The following is a 16,317-nucleotide window of genomic DNA, read 5'->3' on the forward strand; positions in this document are numbered from 1 at the left end:
AAGTTAGAGAGGCAGACCAACACAAATCCGCTGCAGTGCAGACTCTGAAAGCTAATTGCTCCAAGATCCCATTATCATTTCTTCTTAGGCTGCTTATGAAGAAGAATCCTTTGACCTGAAACATGTGCACTGTGAATACATCCTGGGTTAGCCCCCCGGTAGATCGTTGCTTCGCCTTTCCCTCAGCACATTTAGAAAATGGTGCCATTTGTAAGCTAGTTGGTTCTTCGGCCCAGGCCTCTGGCTGTAGGGGTGGGTATCTTGGCCTCCCTGTAACCCATTTGCAACCTATGCTTCTGCACCGTTCGCTGGGAAGCCTTCATTTAGCATTTAGGACCTTGGCCCAGCCTGTGCTGATATCAGATAGGATCTGGCCGCATTAGTATTGAAACTGTGCCTTTTGACTTCTTATTTTGCCTCATGGTGTGAGTGAAAGTGAGAACTATAGAAAAGCAGGTTATCGTGTGCTCCACATTTCCTGTGCTGAAGTGTGTAAGTAAGCAGTGATCTGCAGTTCTCAGCCACGGTAGCTAGAACGGAAAGACCACTGGGTCCCTCTGGCAAAGCCTCTCTGTGCTGGTGCCCGGGGAGAGGCCACCTGGTGGCCCCGAGAGGCTCACCTCATCTCCAGACACTAATGAAAGCTGGCCGTGCTTCAGTAATAAGGGGGCTCTCTCCCCTTCCTCGTCTGATTACCCCTAAGGGGGCCTCTGCTTTCTTGCCCACCTCTCCAGCTGCGTGTCCTAATCCTTGCCAGAGCACGTAATGATGACTTTGTAAGCTCAAGTTACAGATGCACAAAAGTGCCCAATGGTGATATGACCCCACCCTCTGCTGGGGTTTTTGCTGACATTCAGTGTGAAATATCCTTCCATCTCCTCCCCACCTTGCAAAGCAAACTTCCTGTTTTGAACTTGGTCCAGACTGGAACAACCCCGCTACACCTGTTAACACGCTCAGGCACACATTTCCCCCTCTGTATTTGTACAGCTTCTTATTGCCTAGCCAGATTTCCCCTCCCAGCTTACAGATCCGGAATCATAACGTAAGATTCTGAACCAGCAAGTTAAGGAAAAAATAAGCTCACATTTTAGAGCTTTTCGAGTGAAAACACGGCTTCTGGTTTATTTCACTGTGTTTTGCCACGACCGCTGTGCTAACTTTCCTCCTTCTTCACAGCAGAATGGAAGTGAGCAAAGGAAATCGGCTGACGCAGGAGCCGGAGTGAGACCCAGGAACCCGCAAACCCAGCCTACACCATGACCTTGTGTCTCCCTTCTCTGCTTTAAGAGCCGAGGGCGGGTGAAGTTGCCGGAGAGCAATGGCTCTCTTCACTCCGTGGAAGTTGTCCTCTCAGAAGCTGGGCTTTTTCCTCGTGACTTTTGGCTTTATTTGGGGTATGATGCTCCTGCATTTTACCATTCAGCAGCGAACTCAGCCTGAAAGCAGCTCCATGCTGCGCGAGCAGATCCTGGACCTCAGCAAGAGGTACATCAAGGCGCTGGCAGAAGAAAACAGGAATGTGGTGGATGGGCCCTACGCTGGTGTCATGACAGCTTATGGTAAGCGCTGTACTGGGGCCTCTCGATTGAGCTTGGCTGTGCCTCAAAAGGACACCAGAGGCTCTCAGCCTTGGTCTTATCATGGTTTGAGTGTTCAGACTTGGTCTTGTCACAGTTTGAGTATATCCTTTGCCACTGACTTCATGACAGTGAATTTCACGCAGAAAGACACTTTTAGACCGTTAAAGGAATGCCTTTTAGGAGATTCTGAGCTTTTGTACACACTGACACTTAGTCCCAGGATCAGTGGTGCAGAACAGTGAGCATGCTATTGGTTGTATTCGCAGCTAACTCCTCCTCCTCCACCACATTTCTGGATTGCATGATCTCATCTGGGAGTATGATCAGGGAATGTAGAAAAATATTCTCATTATCTTTCCCTAAACAAAACTTAATTAGGACTGGTGAGAGTGAGGTAAGGAGGGTGGGGAGGAATGGTCTATGGATGCCAAGAAACTCAGAGCCAAATGTGTGCCTCCCTCCGGCCAGCACGCAGGACATTAGGACTTACGTGCTGGCTAATAGCTTTAACCTTTGCCTTCTTCAGGGTTCACTGCTCTTGTTTCTTGCCCTTGTCTCTTAATTACCCTCACTTTGAAAGAAGTCTTTTTGTACTCATTGCTTTTTTTGTCAGGTGCCTGAAATCCTTTTTGAAATGAGGTTGAGAAAAAAATGCACATATGGAATATTACTGATTTTTCTTGTGGCAAAAGTTACACTTAATATAGAAAAAGTTGGAAGCTGTAGACAAGCAAAAAAAACCCGAGGAATTAAAAAGAAAATCACATAAATCTGCTACTCTAGAAAATAATCACAATTAACATTTCAGTGTATATCTTAGATTTTCTGTAGACACACAAAAATATATATACAAATATATACATAAAATACTTACAAAAATATATATACACAAATACAAAACAAAAATTGCAAATGAAACCTAAATCATACTGTTTTGGAGAATCCACATCCCAGTTCTCCTGTGGTCACCGAGTATCAGAGTGGACTTGATCTGTAGATGACGACCTGCTGTTATTGTTCAGTGACAAGTCTAGTCATTGAATGGAGACTTCAGTGGCCTCAGCGTTTGGGACCTTGAGGTATGATATAAATGAGATACAAGAATGGGGTTGAGTGAGGTGGAGAAAGGTTGGTGTTCCACTTTGCAACCCAGTCAAGGAACGTTCCCTGAAGTGTGTGGAGTTCAAATAATAATTCCTGAAAATGTGCAGCAATAGATTGAAGCTTGAGTTCAAACACAGGAAATCATACTCAGTTTTATGTATATTAGTATATTTTTTATGAAAGGATCCAGGAAACTTGGATACTTTTTAATTTTGTATGGTTTTTTTGCTGAGGAGAAAATGGTTGCTTTTAACATACAATGTGGAAATTCTTTTTCAGTGCCTGCTATTTGAATGATCATGCTGTCTGCTTTTAATCTATTCCTTCAAGACTTGACAGTGTCTGTAGACACTGACTTTTAATACGTCTAAATAAAATGCCACCTTTTTTGATCTGATGGATTAAAAAATGAGACTCCATTTTGAGAGCCTATGTTGAAAAACAACTAGGTAGTTTTTCAGAGGGTGTGTTTTTAAATTACTCATTGACTTTGATCTTCTGTAATATTTCCTGAATATTAAAAGTAAACCACCAGAAAAAATAAAGAAAGCACATGGTCACCATTGGTATTATCAATGTGTAATAAGTAAGGTGTTACAATGTGTAACAAGTAAAACAGATGCTGTTTTCAAGTTTCTGGTTCAATGCATTCCATGTTGCACATTTGGGAGGAAAGTCCAGTAATAATTTCCTCCTGTTTTTCAAAACTTTTCCATGGAAAGAAAGAAGCCACATGAATGGTCAATTTACAGACTTTCAATTTCTCTAGTTTTGACTTTTTATTTCTTTTGTGCTGCTAAACATCTCACAGGGTAGGCTTTCTCTACATTATAAAGGACAGTGATCTGATCTTAGTTTTTCAGCCTCATAGAGGCGTTATGTTTTTTAGAAAGCTACCAAAAACCCCAGAGTAGTCTGTTAGAATTTTAACTACCTTATATGCTTATAATCATAAGACTTTAGAGCTCAAAGAAATTACAGAAATTATTTATTCCAACTCCTCCTTTTCCAGATGAACCTTAGCAAAGTAATTCTTTTTTCTCAAAAACAACAGAGAAACAACCAAAGGGGCCCCATCAGCAAGTCTAACTCACACTTCTATTTTTCTCTTTTATCTAATCTACTCAACATATCAATCGTAGTGGTCTTTGGAGCCAAGTTTCTGGAATTTACTTGGACTGTGAATATGTACTTGAGGCCTTGGGTTCATCATGTGGTGAAATCCCACTAAGACAGAGCTTCTCACCTTGGCACTGCTGACATTTTGGACTAGATAATTCATTGTCGTGGGGGCCTATTCATGCATTTTAGGACGTTTGACAGCATCTCTGGTGACTATACCTACTGGATACCAGTAGCACCCCCCTAGTTGTGACAATCAAAAATGTCTCCAGACCTGGGAGGCAAAATCACCCCCTCCCCACTGTGGAGAACCACTGCACTAACAGCAGAAACAGCAAACACGATCTAACAGCACCTTCTTATGGAAATTCTCAAACAGATAACTGGTTTTGTTATTTAAAATTTGACAGCCTGGCCTTCTCCCTGGTTCTTAGTTCTGGGCAACAAGAGCTGGAATTGAACAAGGTCAGTCCTGGAAAGCGGGAGAGCCATCCTGACGTCGTGTGCTTCCGCTGGAATCTGTCAGTACCAGTTGTGGGCATGTCAGCAGGCAGGCAGCTCTAGCAGTTGCTATCAGATGGAGATGCAGAGACTGCAGGATATTCAGTGGTTTAGCTGGGCTGGCAGAGCAGGGATGAGGATGCATGAGCCATTGGTTTGCAGTTTTGTTTTCTGCCACATATGCAGCCCACGTACAGAGCATGCCTAGATGTCTGCTCTGAAGTAGTAAAGAGCTGATCTTATGTGGCTGGGATCTGTGTCTGGTTTGAATGAATCCAGTTAACAGACCAAAAAAAAAATCCCTTCTCTCATCCCCATATTGGTATAATCAGAGGCTCTTGCTTGAAGCTTTAATATGTGTCTTCAGTAGCTGTGGCAGATGTTTGAAGAATCATGGTAGCTGATTTTAGGTTATTACTGATTTATTAGAATCCCTGACGTGAGATCCTAGAGCAGCAGGGTTCAGCAAATTGTGACCTGTGGGTCAAATTCCAACCTCTATCTGTTTGTGTAAATAAAGTTTTATTGAAACACAGCCACTCCCATTTGTTTATAACAGCTGTAATAACAGAAACATTTTACGAGTATTTATTTCACATAACATCTAAAACATGCTGACTCCATCCTTCAGTAGTCACCATAGTTCATTCTAAAACACTCATCTGATCATGTTCCTCCTTGACTCAGCGATTTCCCGGGACTCTGGTGGTCTAAGGCATGGTCAGCAAACTATGGCCTTGGGTCAAATCCTCCTGTTTTTGTCTGTGAAGTGTCTTAGAACCCAGCATACCCTTTTGTTTGTGTGATGTCTGTGGCTGCTTTTGGGCTACAATGGCAGAGCTGAGAAGTTGCCACAGAGACTACCAAGCCTAAGATGTTTACTGTCTGGTCTTTTGCCAAAAATATTTGTCAGTCCCTGATCTGGATAGTTCCTGGGTCAGTCTTTCTACCTGTGCGATATTTTTTGGTGTCCCAAGACTCTTTCATCTATGCGTTTGAATTCATTCAAGACATTATCTCCAAATGCTGCATTTCTCTGCCCTCTGGAAATGCTTCTTCTGAAGGGCAGGATGCGAGTTTAGTGGTTAGAAGCATGGGCTTTGGAGCCAGCCAGTTTGGTTCTGCCACATCCTGGCTGTGTGGCCTGGGCCCTAGAGGCACAAACTACTTTCAGAGTGGGTATCGCTCCCTGTCTCACCAGGTGAGTGAGAAGCCTCAAGGGGAGGTGCTGCCTATCAGGTGCCCAACTCGTGGTTGCTCTACTCTGTCAGTTTGACTAGTCCTCGAACAACAGTAGAACTTTCAAACAGTACCTCCCTTCCCCCATTCTTGTTTTGGTGATTTGAAAAGAGACTTCTGAACTTCTTTTGGGATTTGGTAATTCAAAAGTGGTGCCTGGAAGATGTCCCAGGCAGCCTTTGTGGAACACTCGGAGCATTCATTCTTGGGGTGTGGAGGGCATTTCTGTGTGTTTCTCTGTCATTCTGGAGACAAGCGTGTGGAGCAGAGCTCTCTGCAGTTCAGCCTCAACAGCATCTCCCAGGCCCACATGGCAGGGCCATGCCTGTCAGTGACTTCATGAAAATTGCGTCATGAGTGGTGTCACTCACCCCAGTCAATGCCCTTCTTGTTTCTGAGGTGAATTGATCTCTGTCTCTGACGGCCTGACCCAAATTCTGATCTCTAGTGATCACCTTTTATCTAACAGGTCAGGCCTGGTCCACTTGTGTTCTCTAAGTAACAGGAATGGAAACCTGGGGTGACATGTGACTGCCCCCCCACCCTGGCCCCCGTGTGGTCCATCCACGCCTTATTAACCCTGACTCGTCTCGCCTGCTTGCTTCTCTGGGCACTAGCTTTGCCTTGGACCGGCTTCAGGCTGAAACAGCTGTGGGTCCTCAGCTTCTCTGCCAACCTCCCTCCCCACCAGCATCCTGTTTCCTGCTCTTCCTTACCTCTTGTCTCCTGGTTCCCTGAACTTCTTGGGCCTAGACTGTCCCCTTGATTGGCTCTTGTCCCTCAAGCCTGGCATTTTGGGAAATGTCTGTGCTGTTGGCTAGTGTATGCCAATGTTTTGTGTGTGCAACAGGAAAAAACCAACAAGGTCCCTGCTCTCATAGAGGCTATGTTCCTTTTGGAGGGGAGAAATAATAAACAAGATGAATGTCAGGTAGTAGTAAATTCCAGGAAGAAAAATGACACAGGGAGATTATTTTTAAAAAGTACTTGAGGAGCTACTTTGGATGAGAGGTCAAAGAATGCCTCTCCCAGGAGGTATCTTTTAGCCCAAATAACACCAAGGAGCCACGGTTGCAGGGGTGGGTGGGGAGGAGGGGTGGGTGGGAAGAGGGAGGTTGAGGCAGAGCATGCCAGGCAGAAGGCCAAGTGTGTGCCGGGCCCTAAGACCTGCATGTGCACTCCCGGGGCAGAACGGAGGCTGCTGCGGCTGGAACAAAGTGACCAAGGAGCAGTGTGGAAGGTGTTGGTGTCTGAGAAGTGGGCAGAGGACCATGCGTAGGGTAGCCCTGCAGGCTGTGGGTCTTGGTGTGATGGGAGGGAGAGGGAGTTGATGGGTGACTGTTATGAGTGAGCCTGGCCTGGCCTGCCCCTGCCTGGTGCTGGCGTCAGGCCCACCCTGTTATCCGCTGTCACCTCCACAGGGGAGAAGGGAGGTAAGGAGGAAGGACGTTCTTCCTATTTCCTTAAGGAGATGGGGTGTACATATGGTGGGGGAGGAGAACCAGGGTCGGGCTTTTGGTTGCTGGTCAAGGGGCAGTGGAGCGGTAGCCACCTTGGGCTTCAGGTGGCCCTCATTGGCCTGGGGAAGCCCATTTCTAAGATATTAACACCATTTCAGGTTCTGCTTAAAAGCCAATGAGAGGCCGCCACCGTGACATGATGCTGGCATGACTGCCTGAGTTCGCTCTGTAAAGGTGGCGGGTGCCCTTGTTGCAGACCTGGGTAATGTTCTGAGGGTCAGGCAAGAGTTCTGACATTTGTTTCATTCTACCTCTCCTATGAAAAAAAGAAGAAGATAGAAATTTAAGTTGGATTTCATTGGGGATATAAGCCTGTAAAGGTTTTTAAAAAATATTTATTTGCTTTTTTCTTTTTCCCTCTGTTCTACAAATAGGATTTAGGGACTGTTTTTTGGAGGGCTGCGGTGATGTGGAAAACCACATCACCAAAGCAGAAATTCCCTGCCTTTGAGGAAAGTACACAGTTCCTGGAGTGAAACTGATAGAGAAAAAAGAGCCGGGCTGTGCAGTGTGTCTGAGGAGGCCGTGATTACTCTACAGTGATGTGGCTAGTGTGATTAAAGAGAGGACTTTCTGCTTTAAGAAGCTTGGAACCTACGAGCGGGCCTCTTTGGGGCTTGGGGCTTTTCCAGCGATGCTGTGGTAGAGGTTGAGAGGTCCAGCCCCCATCCGAGCCAAGCCGGGCTCCCAAGCTCACCCAGCCCAGTGCAGAAGTCCGAGGAGGACCTTGGAGCGTTTAGACACCAGTACAATCAGAACACGGGTCTCTAGGAGGCATTGGAGGCTCATTTTTTGACTCCCTTTGTCGTCAAGCCCTTTCCTTTCGCGCCACACCACTGCTTCCAGTCCTGGCTTCAGGAAGTAATGGGTGTGTGAGGGGGTCTGGCTCTCAGGCTCAGAATGCCCTGGCCTCTGAAATAGGGTTCCTCACCTTGCCTGGTGGCCCTAGCTCTTCCCTCTTCCCAGCTGTGTCATGATGCTCTTTCTCTGTCGGAAGTGCTTGTGCGGACCTCGCCCCACTGTGGCCACCCTGAAGAGCTGTTCACCTTCTCATGTGTGCCCTGGCACTGCAACTGTCTTCTACGACCACCTGTTGGGTGATGGCCAGGCATTTTCCCATCTCCGGTCTTTGCGTTTGCTCTTCCCTTCAGAGAGCTTGCTCTCTCCTCGCCTTCCCTTCTCTCTTTCAGAAGTAGGACCAACCCTGCTTCATTCTCATTCTTCATAACACTTACACCACCTATCATTACAATTTGTTTATCATCGCTCTCCCCCACCTAAAATATCAGCCCCCAAAGAGCAGGGCTTTTGTCTGTCTTGTCTTGTACCCCAGGGCTTAGCGGGTGCCTGGCAGAGTAGGAGTCGTGAGTGAACAGCAGCAGTCTGCACACCCCTGACTCTGTCTGTGTGATATAGTTACAGCTGAGGCTAATGTGAGAATCACAGCAATGTTTTTACTGAGACAGGAAGCCAGAAGAGATTTCCTATGGACTCTGTGTCCAGGAGGCTCCAAGTAGCTATTATGCATGCTTCTGACATGGGAACCGTTGTTTATCCTGGAAGGCAGTTAGAGAGTGTTTTTATATGTGGCCTGTGGAAGGGCTCTTTACTACATGGGTGACCTTGGGCAAGTCACTAATGTTTTTTGTTTTTGTTTTTCTTTTTAGGTAGCTCTCTCTTTTTTTTTTTTTTTTGCTGGGAAAGATTCTCCCTGAGCTAACATCCGTTGCCAATCCTCCTCTCTCTTTTCTCCGCCCCCCCGCCCACCACCAAAGTCCCGGTACGTAGTGGTATATTCTACTTCTAGGTCCTCCTATTTCTTTTATGTGAGCTGCCACCATAGCATGGCTACTGACAGACGAGTGGTGTGGTTCTGTGCACGAAAACCGAACACGGGCCGCTGAAGCTGAGTGCGCTGAACTTTAACCACTAGGCCATCAGGGCTGGCTCAAGTCACTGATGTTTTAAAAGCCTGCTTCCTTTTTTGTTAAATAGAGGATATAATATCACTTACCTCATAGTTTTGTTGTAAGGATTACATGTGACAAAGCTGATTAAAGCACTTAGATTAGTGAAGTGCAGTCATTACTGTGAGTCATCGCTAGCCCTGGCCTGCACGTACCTGCCCCTGTTACCGCCCAACCAGCATTGTCCATGTGGACCTGGTGGTGTTGATTTGTTTGCATGCAGGCTTAGCAACCTGGTTATGTAGCTGTCCTTAGCATTTACAGGGGATGAGGCCCAACCAGACATGAGAGGAAATAAGCTCTGCTCGGAGGAAGCAGGCTTGCCAGCCACTCCTAAACAAGGACGGGCAAGGCTTCTCCACCAGAATCACCCGGGACTCTTAGACAGCACTGGCGCTGGGTCCCACGCCGGCCGGGTTTGAGAACTGCTGCTCTGACTCTAAAGAGATGCTGTTTGCCTCTTCCCTGGGTACCTTCCTAAGGTGTGTTAGCTCCACAGGGTGACTTTGGCATTTTAGAAACAGGAGAGGTGATTGTCATTGCCCTGTTCTCTGTTTAACAGAGAAGGCTTTCCTTTGTGGGCTGTGAGATAAGCTGGATGTGGCCGAGCTCGCTCGTTCTCTGCAGAGGGCACTGTTGGGGGTCCTCTTGCTGCTATGGGTGCTGAGCTAGAAGGAGCAGTGTGCTCTGGCTGCCTGTTCCTCACAGGCAGGATGTGGGCCCTGCAGTCAGGTGGGGGACTTTGGGCAATAATGGGCTTGCCCTCTCAGAGCCCAAGTTCTTTTCTCTTCTATATACAGGGCTAAAATGCTTGACTCCTATTCCATGCAGCTGGCTAGGTGTTAGGACAATTGAGAGAACAGCCCAAGGACTCCATTCTGGGTATTTACAGATGCCATGAAGCACTGATATCATCAGTAGGCCTAGATATGATCTTTTCTCAGATTCTGCTGCCTGGAAAGTTCCTGGAAAATACTAGTGACACCCTCTGCAGCACCTCAGGAATAACATTCACTTCCAGGTACAAGTTCGAGTCAAAGCTTGGATCCATACGCCTACCCCAGGAGAGCATGCCAGACAGACAGACACTGGGCATCTGAGCTGCTCTTTCACGTTGTGATGACCCTTCAGCACTCTTTTGTGTCTTGGTTTGGCTGCGTGTGACAGCTGTGGGGTGAAGGGCACATTTGTGAGTTATCCGCTGTGTGGCTTTAAGAATTCCGATGAGGTAAGGCAGTGAGGGCCAGTGTCTGAGATGTTTCTGGGGGACGTCTTCCTGCCTGACATCAGGGTCCTCATGGCCAGCATCTGTGAATTCTGAGGGTAGAAAACACCATACTGTATGTGTTTTAAAATGTATTTACTGCCTTTGTGATTGTGAGAGTAATGTGAATATATATATAACAGTGAGAGCATGTGGCATATAAGGCTATCAAATCCTTGGACTCTCTGGGCACTTTACCTGGGTAGGCACGTTTTCTCTCCCTATAGGAAAGCAAAAAAGTTCACTTTAACTCAAGCAGCTATTTGAGTCACTATTTCTAGGCAGTTCAACACAAGATAAAATATACTGTCAATAAAACACACAAGGACAAAGATGATAACCAAACCTATCTTTGTATCCTTACAAATAAAAGCAATAAAAAATAACATACTCCTTACCCCCAGACCCAGCTAAATTTTGATTTCTCTCCACTCCTTTTTTTAAACACAGATAGATATATGTGTGTGTATATGTTCATTTTAAAAAATTAGAATATTTTATATACAGCTTTTTAGACTCATCTTTGTTGTAGTTCCTCATTCCATTGGATATTTGTAATGGCCATACATTTTTCCTTTTTCATCCATCCATTCAATAAATATTTATTGAGCTCCTGATATTAATAGCTAGTGGCGATAAACAGAGGTGACAAGACAGACCTGGTCTCTGCCCCCCGGAGTTTCCAATCTAGAGATTTATTCTATCTTAAGAATGGATGGACAGAATGTAATTTAATCTTTTTGTTGGGTATTTGGGTAGTGTCCAGTTCTTATCTAGAGTAAATAACACTATTCTCGTATATAACTAACACTGCCTTGAATGTCCTTGTACATAGTGAATGGAGTGTATTTTGGTCATTACCATAACTGTATTATCTTTCTGTGGAAAGGTCAGTTTAAAATTAATTTAAAAATGTATAACTGATGAAACTTGACATTCCTGGCAGGCAGGTAGTGGGAATGAGAGGTTGGGGTTAATTCTTTTTTCATTGGCACCTCCCTTTCTCATTAACACCCTGTCTCTGCTGGTTTCTCTGGAGCAGCAAGTGAAGCTGCTCTGTGGTTCTGTTGTTTGTGCTCTGCCTCTGGGGCAGCTGTGGTGAAGAGGCATTTGTGTTGGGAGCAAGCATAGATGTAAATTATTTTTGGCAGTTCAGATGTACCTCCTTGCTCATTGCATAGTTGGTTCTGCGCCAGTGAATTGTGGTGGCCGCGACTTAAATGTAGTTCTCAGTGGGGGCTGTGCCTGGAATCCTTGACCTGTGGGTTCTGCAGATTCCGGTTGAGTGCCTTGAGAATGGGTCCTGGTAACTCTGACTCCACAGGTGAGCCTGATGGACAGTAGGCTGAGGAACCACTGCTTTGGAAGCATGTCCCAGGGGACTGGGATGGGGACAGCATAGGCCCCAAGCACACAGCCTTTCTTGATAATTCCTCGATTATTGATTGACTTGATGATATGGGCAATTGGGGTTTACCACCCAGTGCCACAGCTTTAGCTGATAGACCTATAAACTGATAGATCTTTTTCCACCAGCAGGACCTCCTTTCTCCTGAGATTCCATCTCCTTGGACTTCAGCTATGGCGGAAAGTATAGCTGGCAGTGATATCCCCTTGACTGTACTGCTCAAGGATATGGCAGCATCTTCCAGCCCCTTCCTGCCCCCTAATGTCGTTGCTTTCTGGAAATGAAGTTAGAGAAGCTTTCAGAGCACCTGTTCTGAGATTTTGTCGATTTCACTCTTTATCAAAGAACTTCTAGCCTGATAAAAACCAAAGCTTACTTTACCTAGAGGGATATTTTAAATGTTTTCAGCTACTTTGATCTCATCTTTCTCATGTACAGTAAGTTTTAGGAGCCCAGAATTGCCATAATAATGTTGGGATTAAATTTTGATTGCTAAGGCTTGAAGCATAAACAAAATTTTAAAAGCCTGTTAGTAATTGAAAATTGTAATCCTGCTGAGGACACATTTTACTGCTGTAATAACTATCAAACACAATGATAAATATAAAAATATTATACTAGTATTTGGAGGAATATTTTCACCCTCTTTATTAAACTCTATAGAAATTATTCTTGGGTGTACAGTCTTATTGGGTAAATGGGTTATCATTAAGACTAAAACAAACAAAAGTACTCTGATATTAGTTTAAAATGGCAATAAAACTCTTAGCAGTTTTTGCAGGTTTAACTGTAAAATTCAAAGGTGAGATATAATTTTGTCACCTAGACAGGTACAATTTATGTAACCTTATTTGTGGCAAGAGCATATTTCATTTATTTGTTGGTTCATTCATTTATTCACTTAGGTAACACACTCTTACTGAGTACTCGTTATGCCAGGCTCTGTGCTAGTTGGTAAGGATACAGGGGTGGGCTTGGTATTGTTTTTGTATTTGTGTGTTTTATTGACAATATCTTTCATCTTGTGTTGGACTTCTTTGAAATAGTGACTCAAATAACTGCTTGAGTTGCAAATGACCCTTTTTTCTTTCATACTGGGAAAGAAGACATGCCTACTCGGGTAAAGTGCCCAGATTATCTAAGGATTTTGATAGCCTATATTCCATTTTCATCTTAAGGCCGAAGGTATGGAAGGGCAGATTCTTCATTTTCTTTAGTGTTGGAGTTGCTCACAGAACAGTGGCATCAGCAAGTCTTGAGGGTGATTGGGATATGATTTCACAAGAACACATGGTAGAACCCAGAGGTTAATTCCTGATAAGTATATTCAGAAGCAGCAGGTCAGAGATGCTTGCTGGCTGCCAGGTCCATAGTGATTTTTAGGAGGCAATGTAGCATGGGAGATAAGGGCCGTCAGCTCTGGAACCAGGCTGTCTGGGTTTGAACCTGGAGTCTGCAGTCACCTGGGAGAATTAATTGACCTCTCTGTCCTGTGTTTACTCATCTGTAAGATGGAGATGGGAACAACAGCACGTTCGTCATACTTGTCTTGGAGGAATCAAATGGGTTAATCCATGTAAAGTGCTTAGGACAGCAGCTGGCACAATGAGGTCAATAAGTGGTGGTGGTGTAGCAGCAGTAGCAGTAGTTGTTGCAGGAGTAGTGGTAGTAGTATTGAGGTGGTAGCTTGAGGGTGAACATCAACATCCTCCTCATCATGAATTCCCTTCTGTCATGTCGCACAGTCACCTGACCCTGGTAGGTGGGGTGAATAGGAGATAGGTCGTACTTAATGGTGGACTGTATTTTAAGAATTGAGGAAGAATGTCTTCTTAATGCTGATGTGACAACTTAGCATCCTGCCTAAGGTGTGCTCCACCAATGACTATGGGTTGGGGACTCTGTCCAGTAGTCCTGTTGCCTTTTAACAGTGTTGCAAAAGATTAGCAGCCCTTGAGAGACCCTCAGCATGGGCTAGGCTTCTGTCAGCACTGGTAGGGAGGAGGGCCGACTTCCTTCATTGTACTTCCCATTGTATTCGTAGCAATCCTCTAGTGCCTCTGTGAATGGAAGTCACACATAATGTAAGTTCAGTGAGTGGTTCCTCACATTTCCATTTTCCATGCCATAACCCCTCTGTCAGAATTCTCTCTTGATATCTCCACAGAGGGGCAGTGGGGAAGACAAGGGTTGGGAGACTGTGCTTAATCAGTGGTTCTCAAATGGGGGCAGTTGTGCCCCCCAAGGGACATTGGCAATGTCTAAAGATATATTTGGTTGTCACAATGGGGGTATTGCGACTCATTTAGTGGCTAGAGGTCAGGGATACTGCCAAACACCCTACAATGCACAGGACAGCCCCCCACAACAAAGAATTATGTAACCCAAAGTGTCAATAGTGCCAAAGTTGAGAAACCCTGAGTTAACCAAACTAGAGTGCCAGAGCTTGTGTGTCTGGCTAACTATAATTGCCGGTAATAGTTAAACGTAATTTTTAGACAAGGACTCCTTGGCTGGTAATACAGGCTCCAGGCAAAGAGGCTGGAGATGGGGGAGACTGACTTTCTTTATCTGAGGAGTGGTTTCTTTATACCGAATACAGCCACCTCTCAGTGGGACCACTGCCTCCATCTGTGTGGCTAGCCTCCGCCAGTCTTCAGAACTCTGGAGAGCTAGTCGATGCTTTAGATTCAGTGTAAGAGCAGAGCTGGTGGCTGACTCCTGCAGTCCATGCCAGCTAATGATGTGCCAGGGACAGACTGTGAGTCATGCTGACCCTGGACTGCAGCCCCTGGAGGAGAGTGATCTCATGACCCTTTGGATAAAGCGATAAAGCTTTGCATCACTCGGGGAGAGATTGCTTTAGGAAAGAGGAAAGCATTTTTCAGAGGAAGGTTTAATTTTTAATTTGTATATGCAACAGGAAGTTATGTAGTGCTTATTATGTGCCAGGCAGTGTTCAAAACATTTTATAAATATTAACTCATTAAGTCCTCATAACAGCCCCAAAAGTAGGCTTTTTCATATTACCCTTTTACAGATAAGGAAACAGGAATGGAAAGCAAGGACTCAAACCTAGCAAGTTTGGCATCAAAGTCTGGGCCCCTAAAGACACTGAATTTCACACTTGGCTTCTTTTTTCTACCCTGGCTCTTGACTTCTGCCCGGTCTCAGTGAGGCATCAGGGAATTGGGCAGACCTGAGTCGAGTCTCCATTCTGATTTATTATCTCTGTAACCAGGAACATGTTACTTCATGTCTGTGAACCTTGGTTTTCTCATCTGTAAAGTGAAGTCATACGTACCTCATGTAGAATGTGAAGATAACGTGGGATTTCTTATATCTGTGTGTGGCATGTAATAGGCGTTCAGGAAACATTAGTTCCCTTCCACCTTCTTTGTTATAATCATATTTTTAGCCCTATTGCTCTAAATGTCATGGCCAGCTTGTCTTACTACCTGTAGGTAAGATACACTCTGAAGAGCAACAAATAGGCCTAATCAGATATTTGTTAGAATGAATGAAGGAACAAACTGCCCCAGATCTTAACATTGTGAAGAAGTCTGATGTTTGGTGTTGGGGGAGCAGTGGAGAAAATGAGATTATACCAAGCATATAGAACTAGGTTTTCAGGAAAAGGTGTGGGTCTTGTTTCTGTTTATAGTTTTTGGTCAGCTCCAGTGATGCTGTCTGTAAACCACTGAGAACATAGACTTCCATGTTAATTATACATCTTTGTTTCTGTTCTGATGAGTTTCTGTCTTGACCTGGCGAAATAGGACAGCCTGAGTGCCTCTTGGGCGAGGTGGGTTGGCTGAGCTCTGGGAGTTGGTGAATTAACCAGATGTGTGTTTCCTTCCTGGGCAGATCAGAGGACCTGCTCAGAGCAAGTTTGCTCTGTTCCCAGCAGAATGAAGGTGGTGACTTCCCATTTGTTCAGGACTTGACTGCATTCTGTTACCCACGCTGTGCACTTCTCCCTGGGCCCACTCCCAATTCATAATGAATCTGGACTCTGTTCACATGGGTGGCTCTCCTGTGGTCCTTCTGCTTTTCCCACTTATACAAGTGTGTGTATCTTTCTTTGATTATGAGTTTCCAGAGGAGAGGGGCTAAATTCATCTTTTTCTGTGTCTGTGGAATACCTTGCATACAAACTTTGTATGTATGTGGATAATGTGTCTGTAATTTGTCCATAGGGAAAGTACACTACTCTTTAACTCACAGTCAGATGTGTAAGAAAGGGAATCAGCTCACACCGTGAGAGAATGTCCCCAGCATCTAGAACAATGTCTGGCACATAGTAGTTGTTTAGTAAATATTTCTTGAATGAATGAATTACTCTGGTCTTTAAATATTTTTCTAAATTTCTCTGATGATAGTTAACTCTGGGTCATCCAGAATGTCTGGAAATATGGAACTGTAGCTTTTATTAAGTATTATCCTATATAGCCAACAGAAATAAAAACTTTTTGTAAAAAATTGGGACATGCTAGAGTACACAGCACCAAAAATAGCAATGAACTTGATCCAGAAGCTACTTCAGGACCCTGCTGCTCTTTGGGGTAGTCATTCTATGTGTCAGTAACCATCATGCTATAAGGAAGAG

General features: G+C 44.8%; 1 protein-coding gene across 8 annotated transcripts in view; it reads left to right on the plus strand.

The window, feature by feature from the left end:
* MGAT5 (alpha-1,6-mannosylglycoprotein 6-beta-N-acetylglucosaminyltransferase) overlaps window positions 1–16,317 on the plus strand; it is a 336,034-nt gene that overhangs the window by 122,282 nt on the left and 197,435 nt on the right. For 6 of the 8 annotated variants that reach the window (XM_087435082.1, XM_087435080.1, XM_087435083.1 and 3 more), the window contains one exon: window positions 1,180–1,562. In XM_087435082.1, coding sequence (XP_087291208.1) covers window positions 1,322–1,562 — 241 coding nt within the window. In that variant the 5' untranslated portion in view covers window positions 1,180–1,321. The remainder of the gene's footprint in view (window positions 1–1,179; window positions 1,563–16,317) is intronic. The other 2 variants (XM_087435081.1, XM_087435084.1) reach the window with 1 other exon arrangement.

Source organism: Ceratotherium simum, chromosome 9, assembly GCF_057802395.1.
Source record: "Ceratotherium simum simum isolate JZ-2026a chromosome 9, ASM5780239v1, whole genome shotgun sequence".
In the NCBI taxonomy this organism is placed as follows: Eukaryota; Metazoa; Chordata; class Mammalia; order Perissodactyla; family Rhinocerotidae; genus Ceratotherium; species Ceratotherium simum.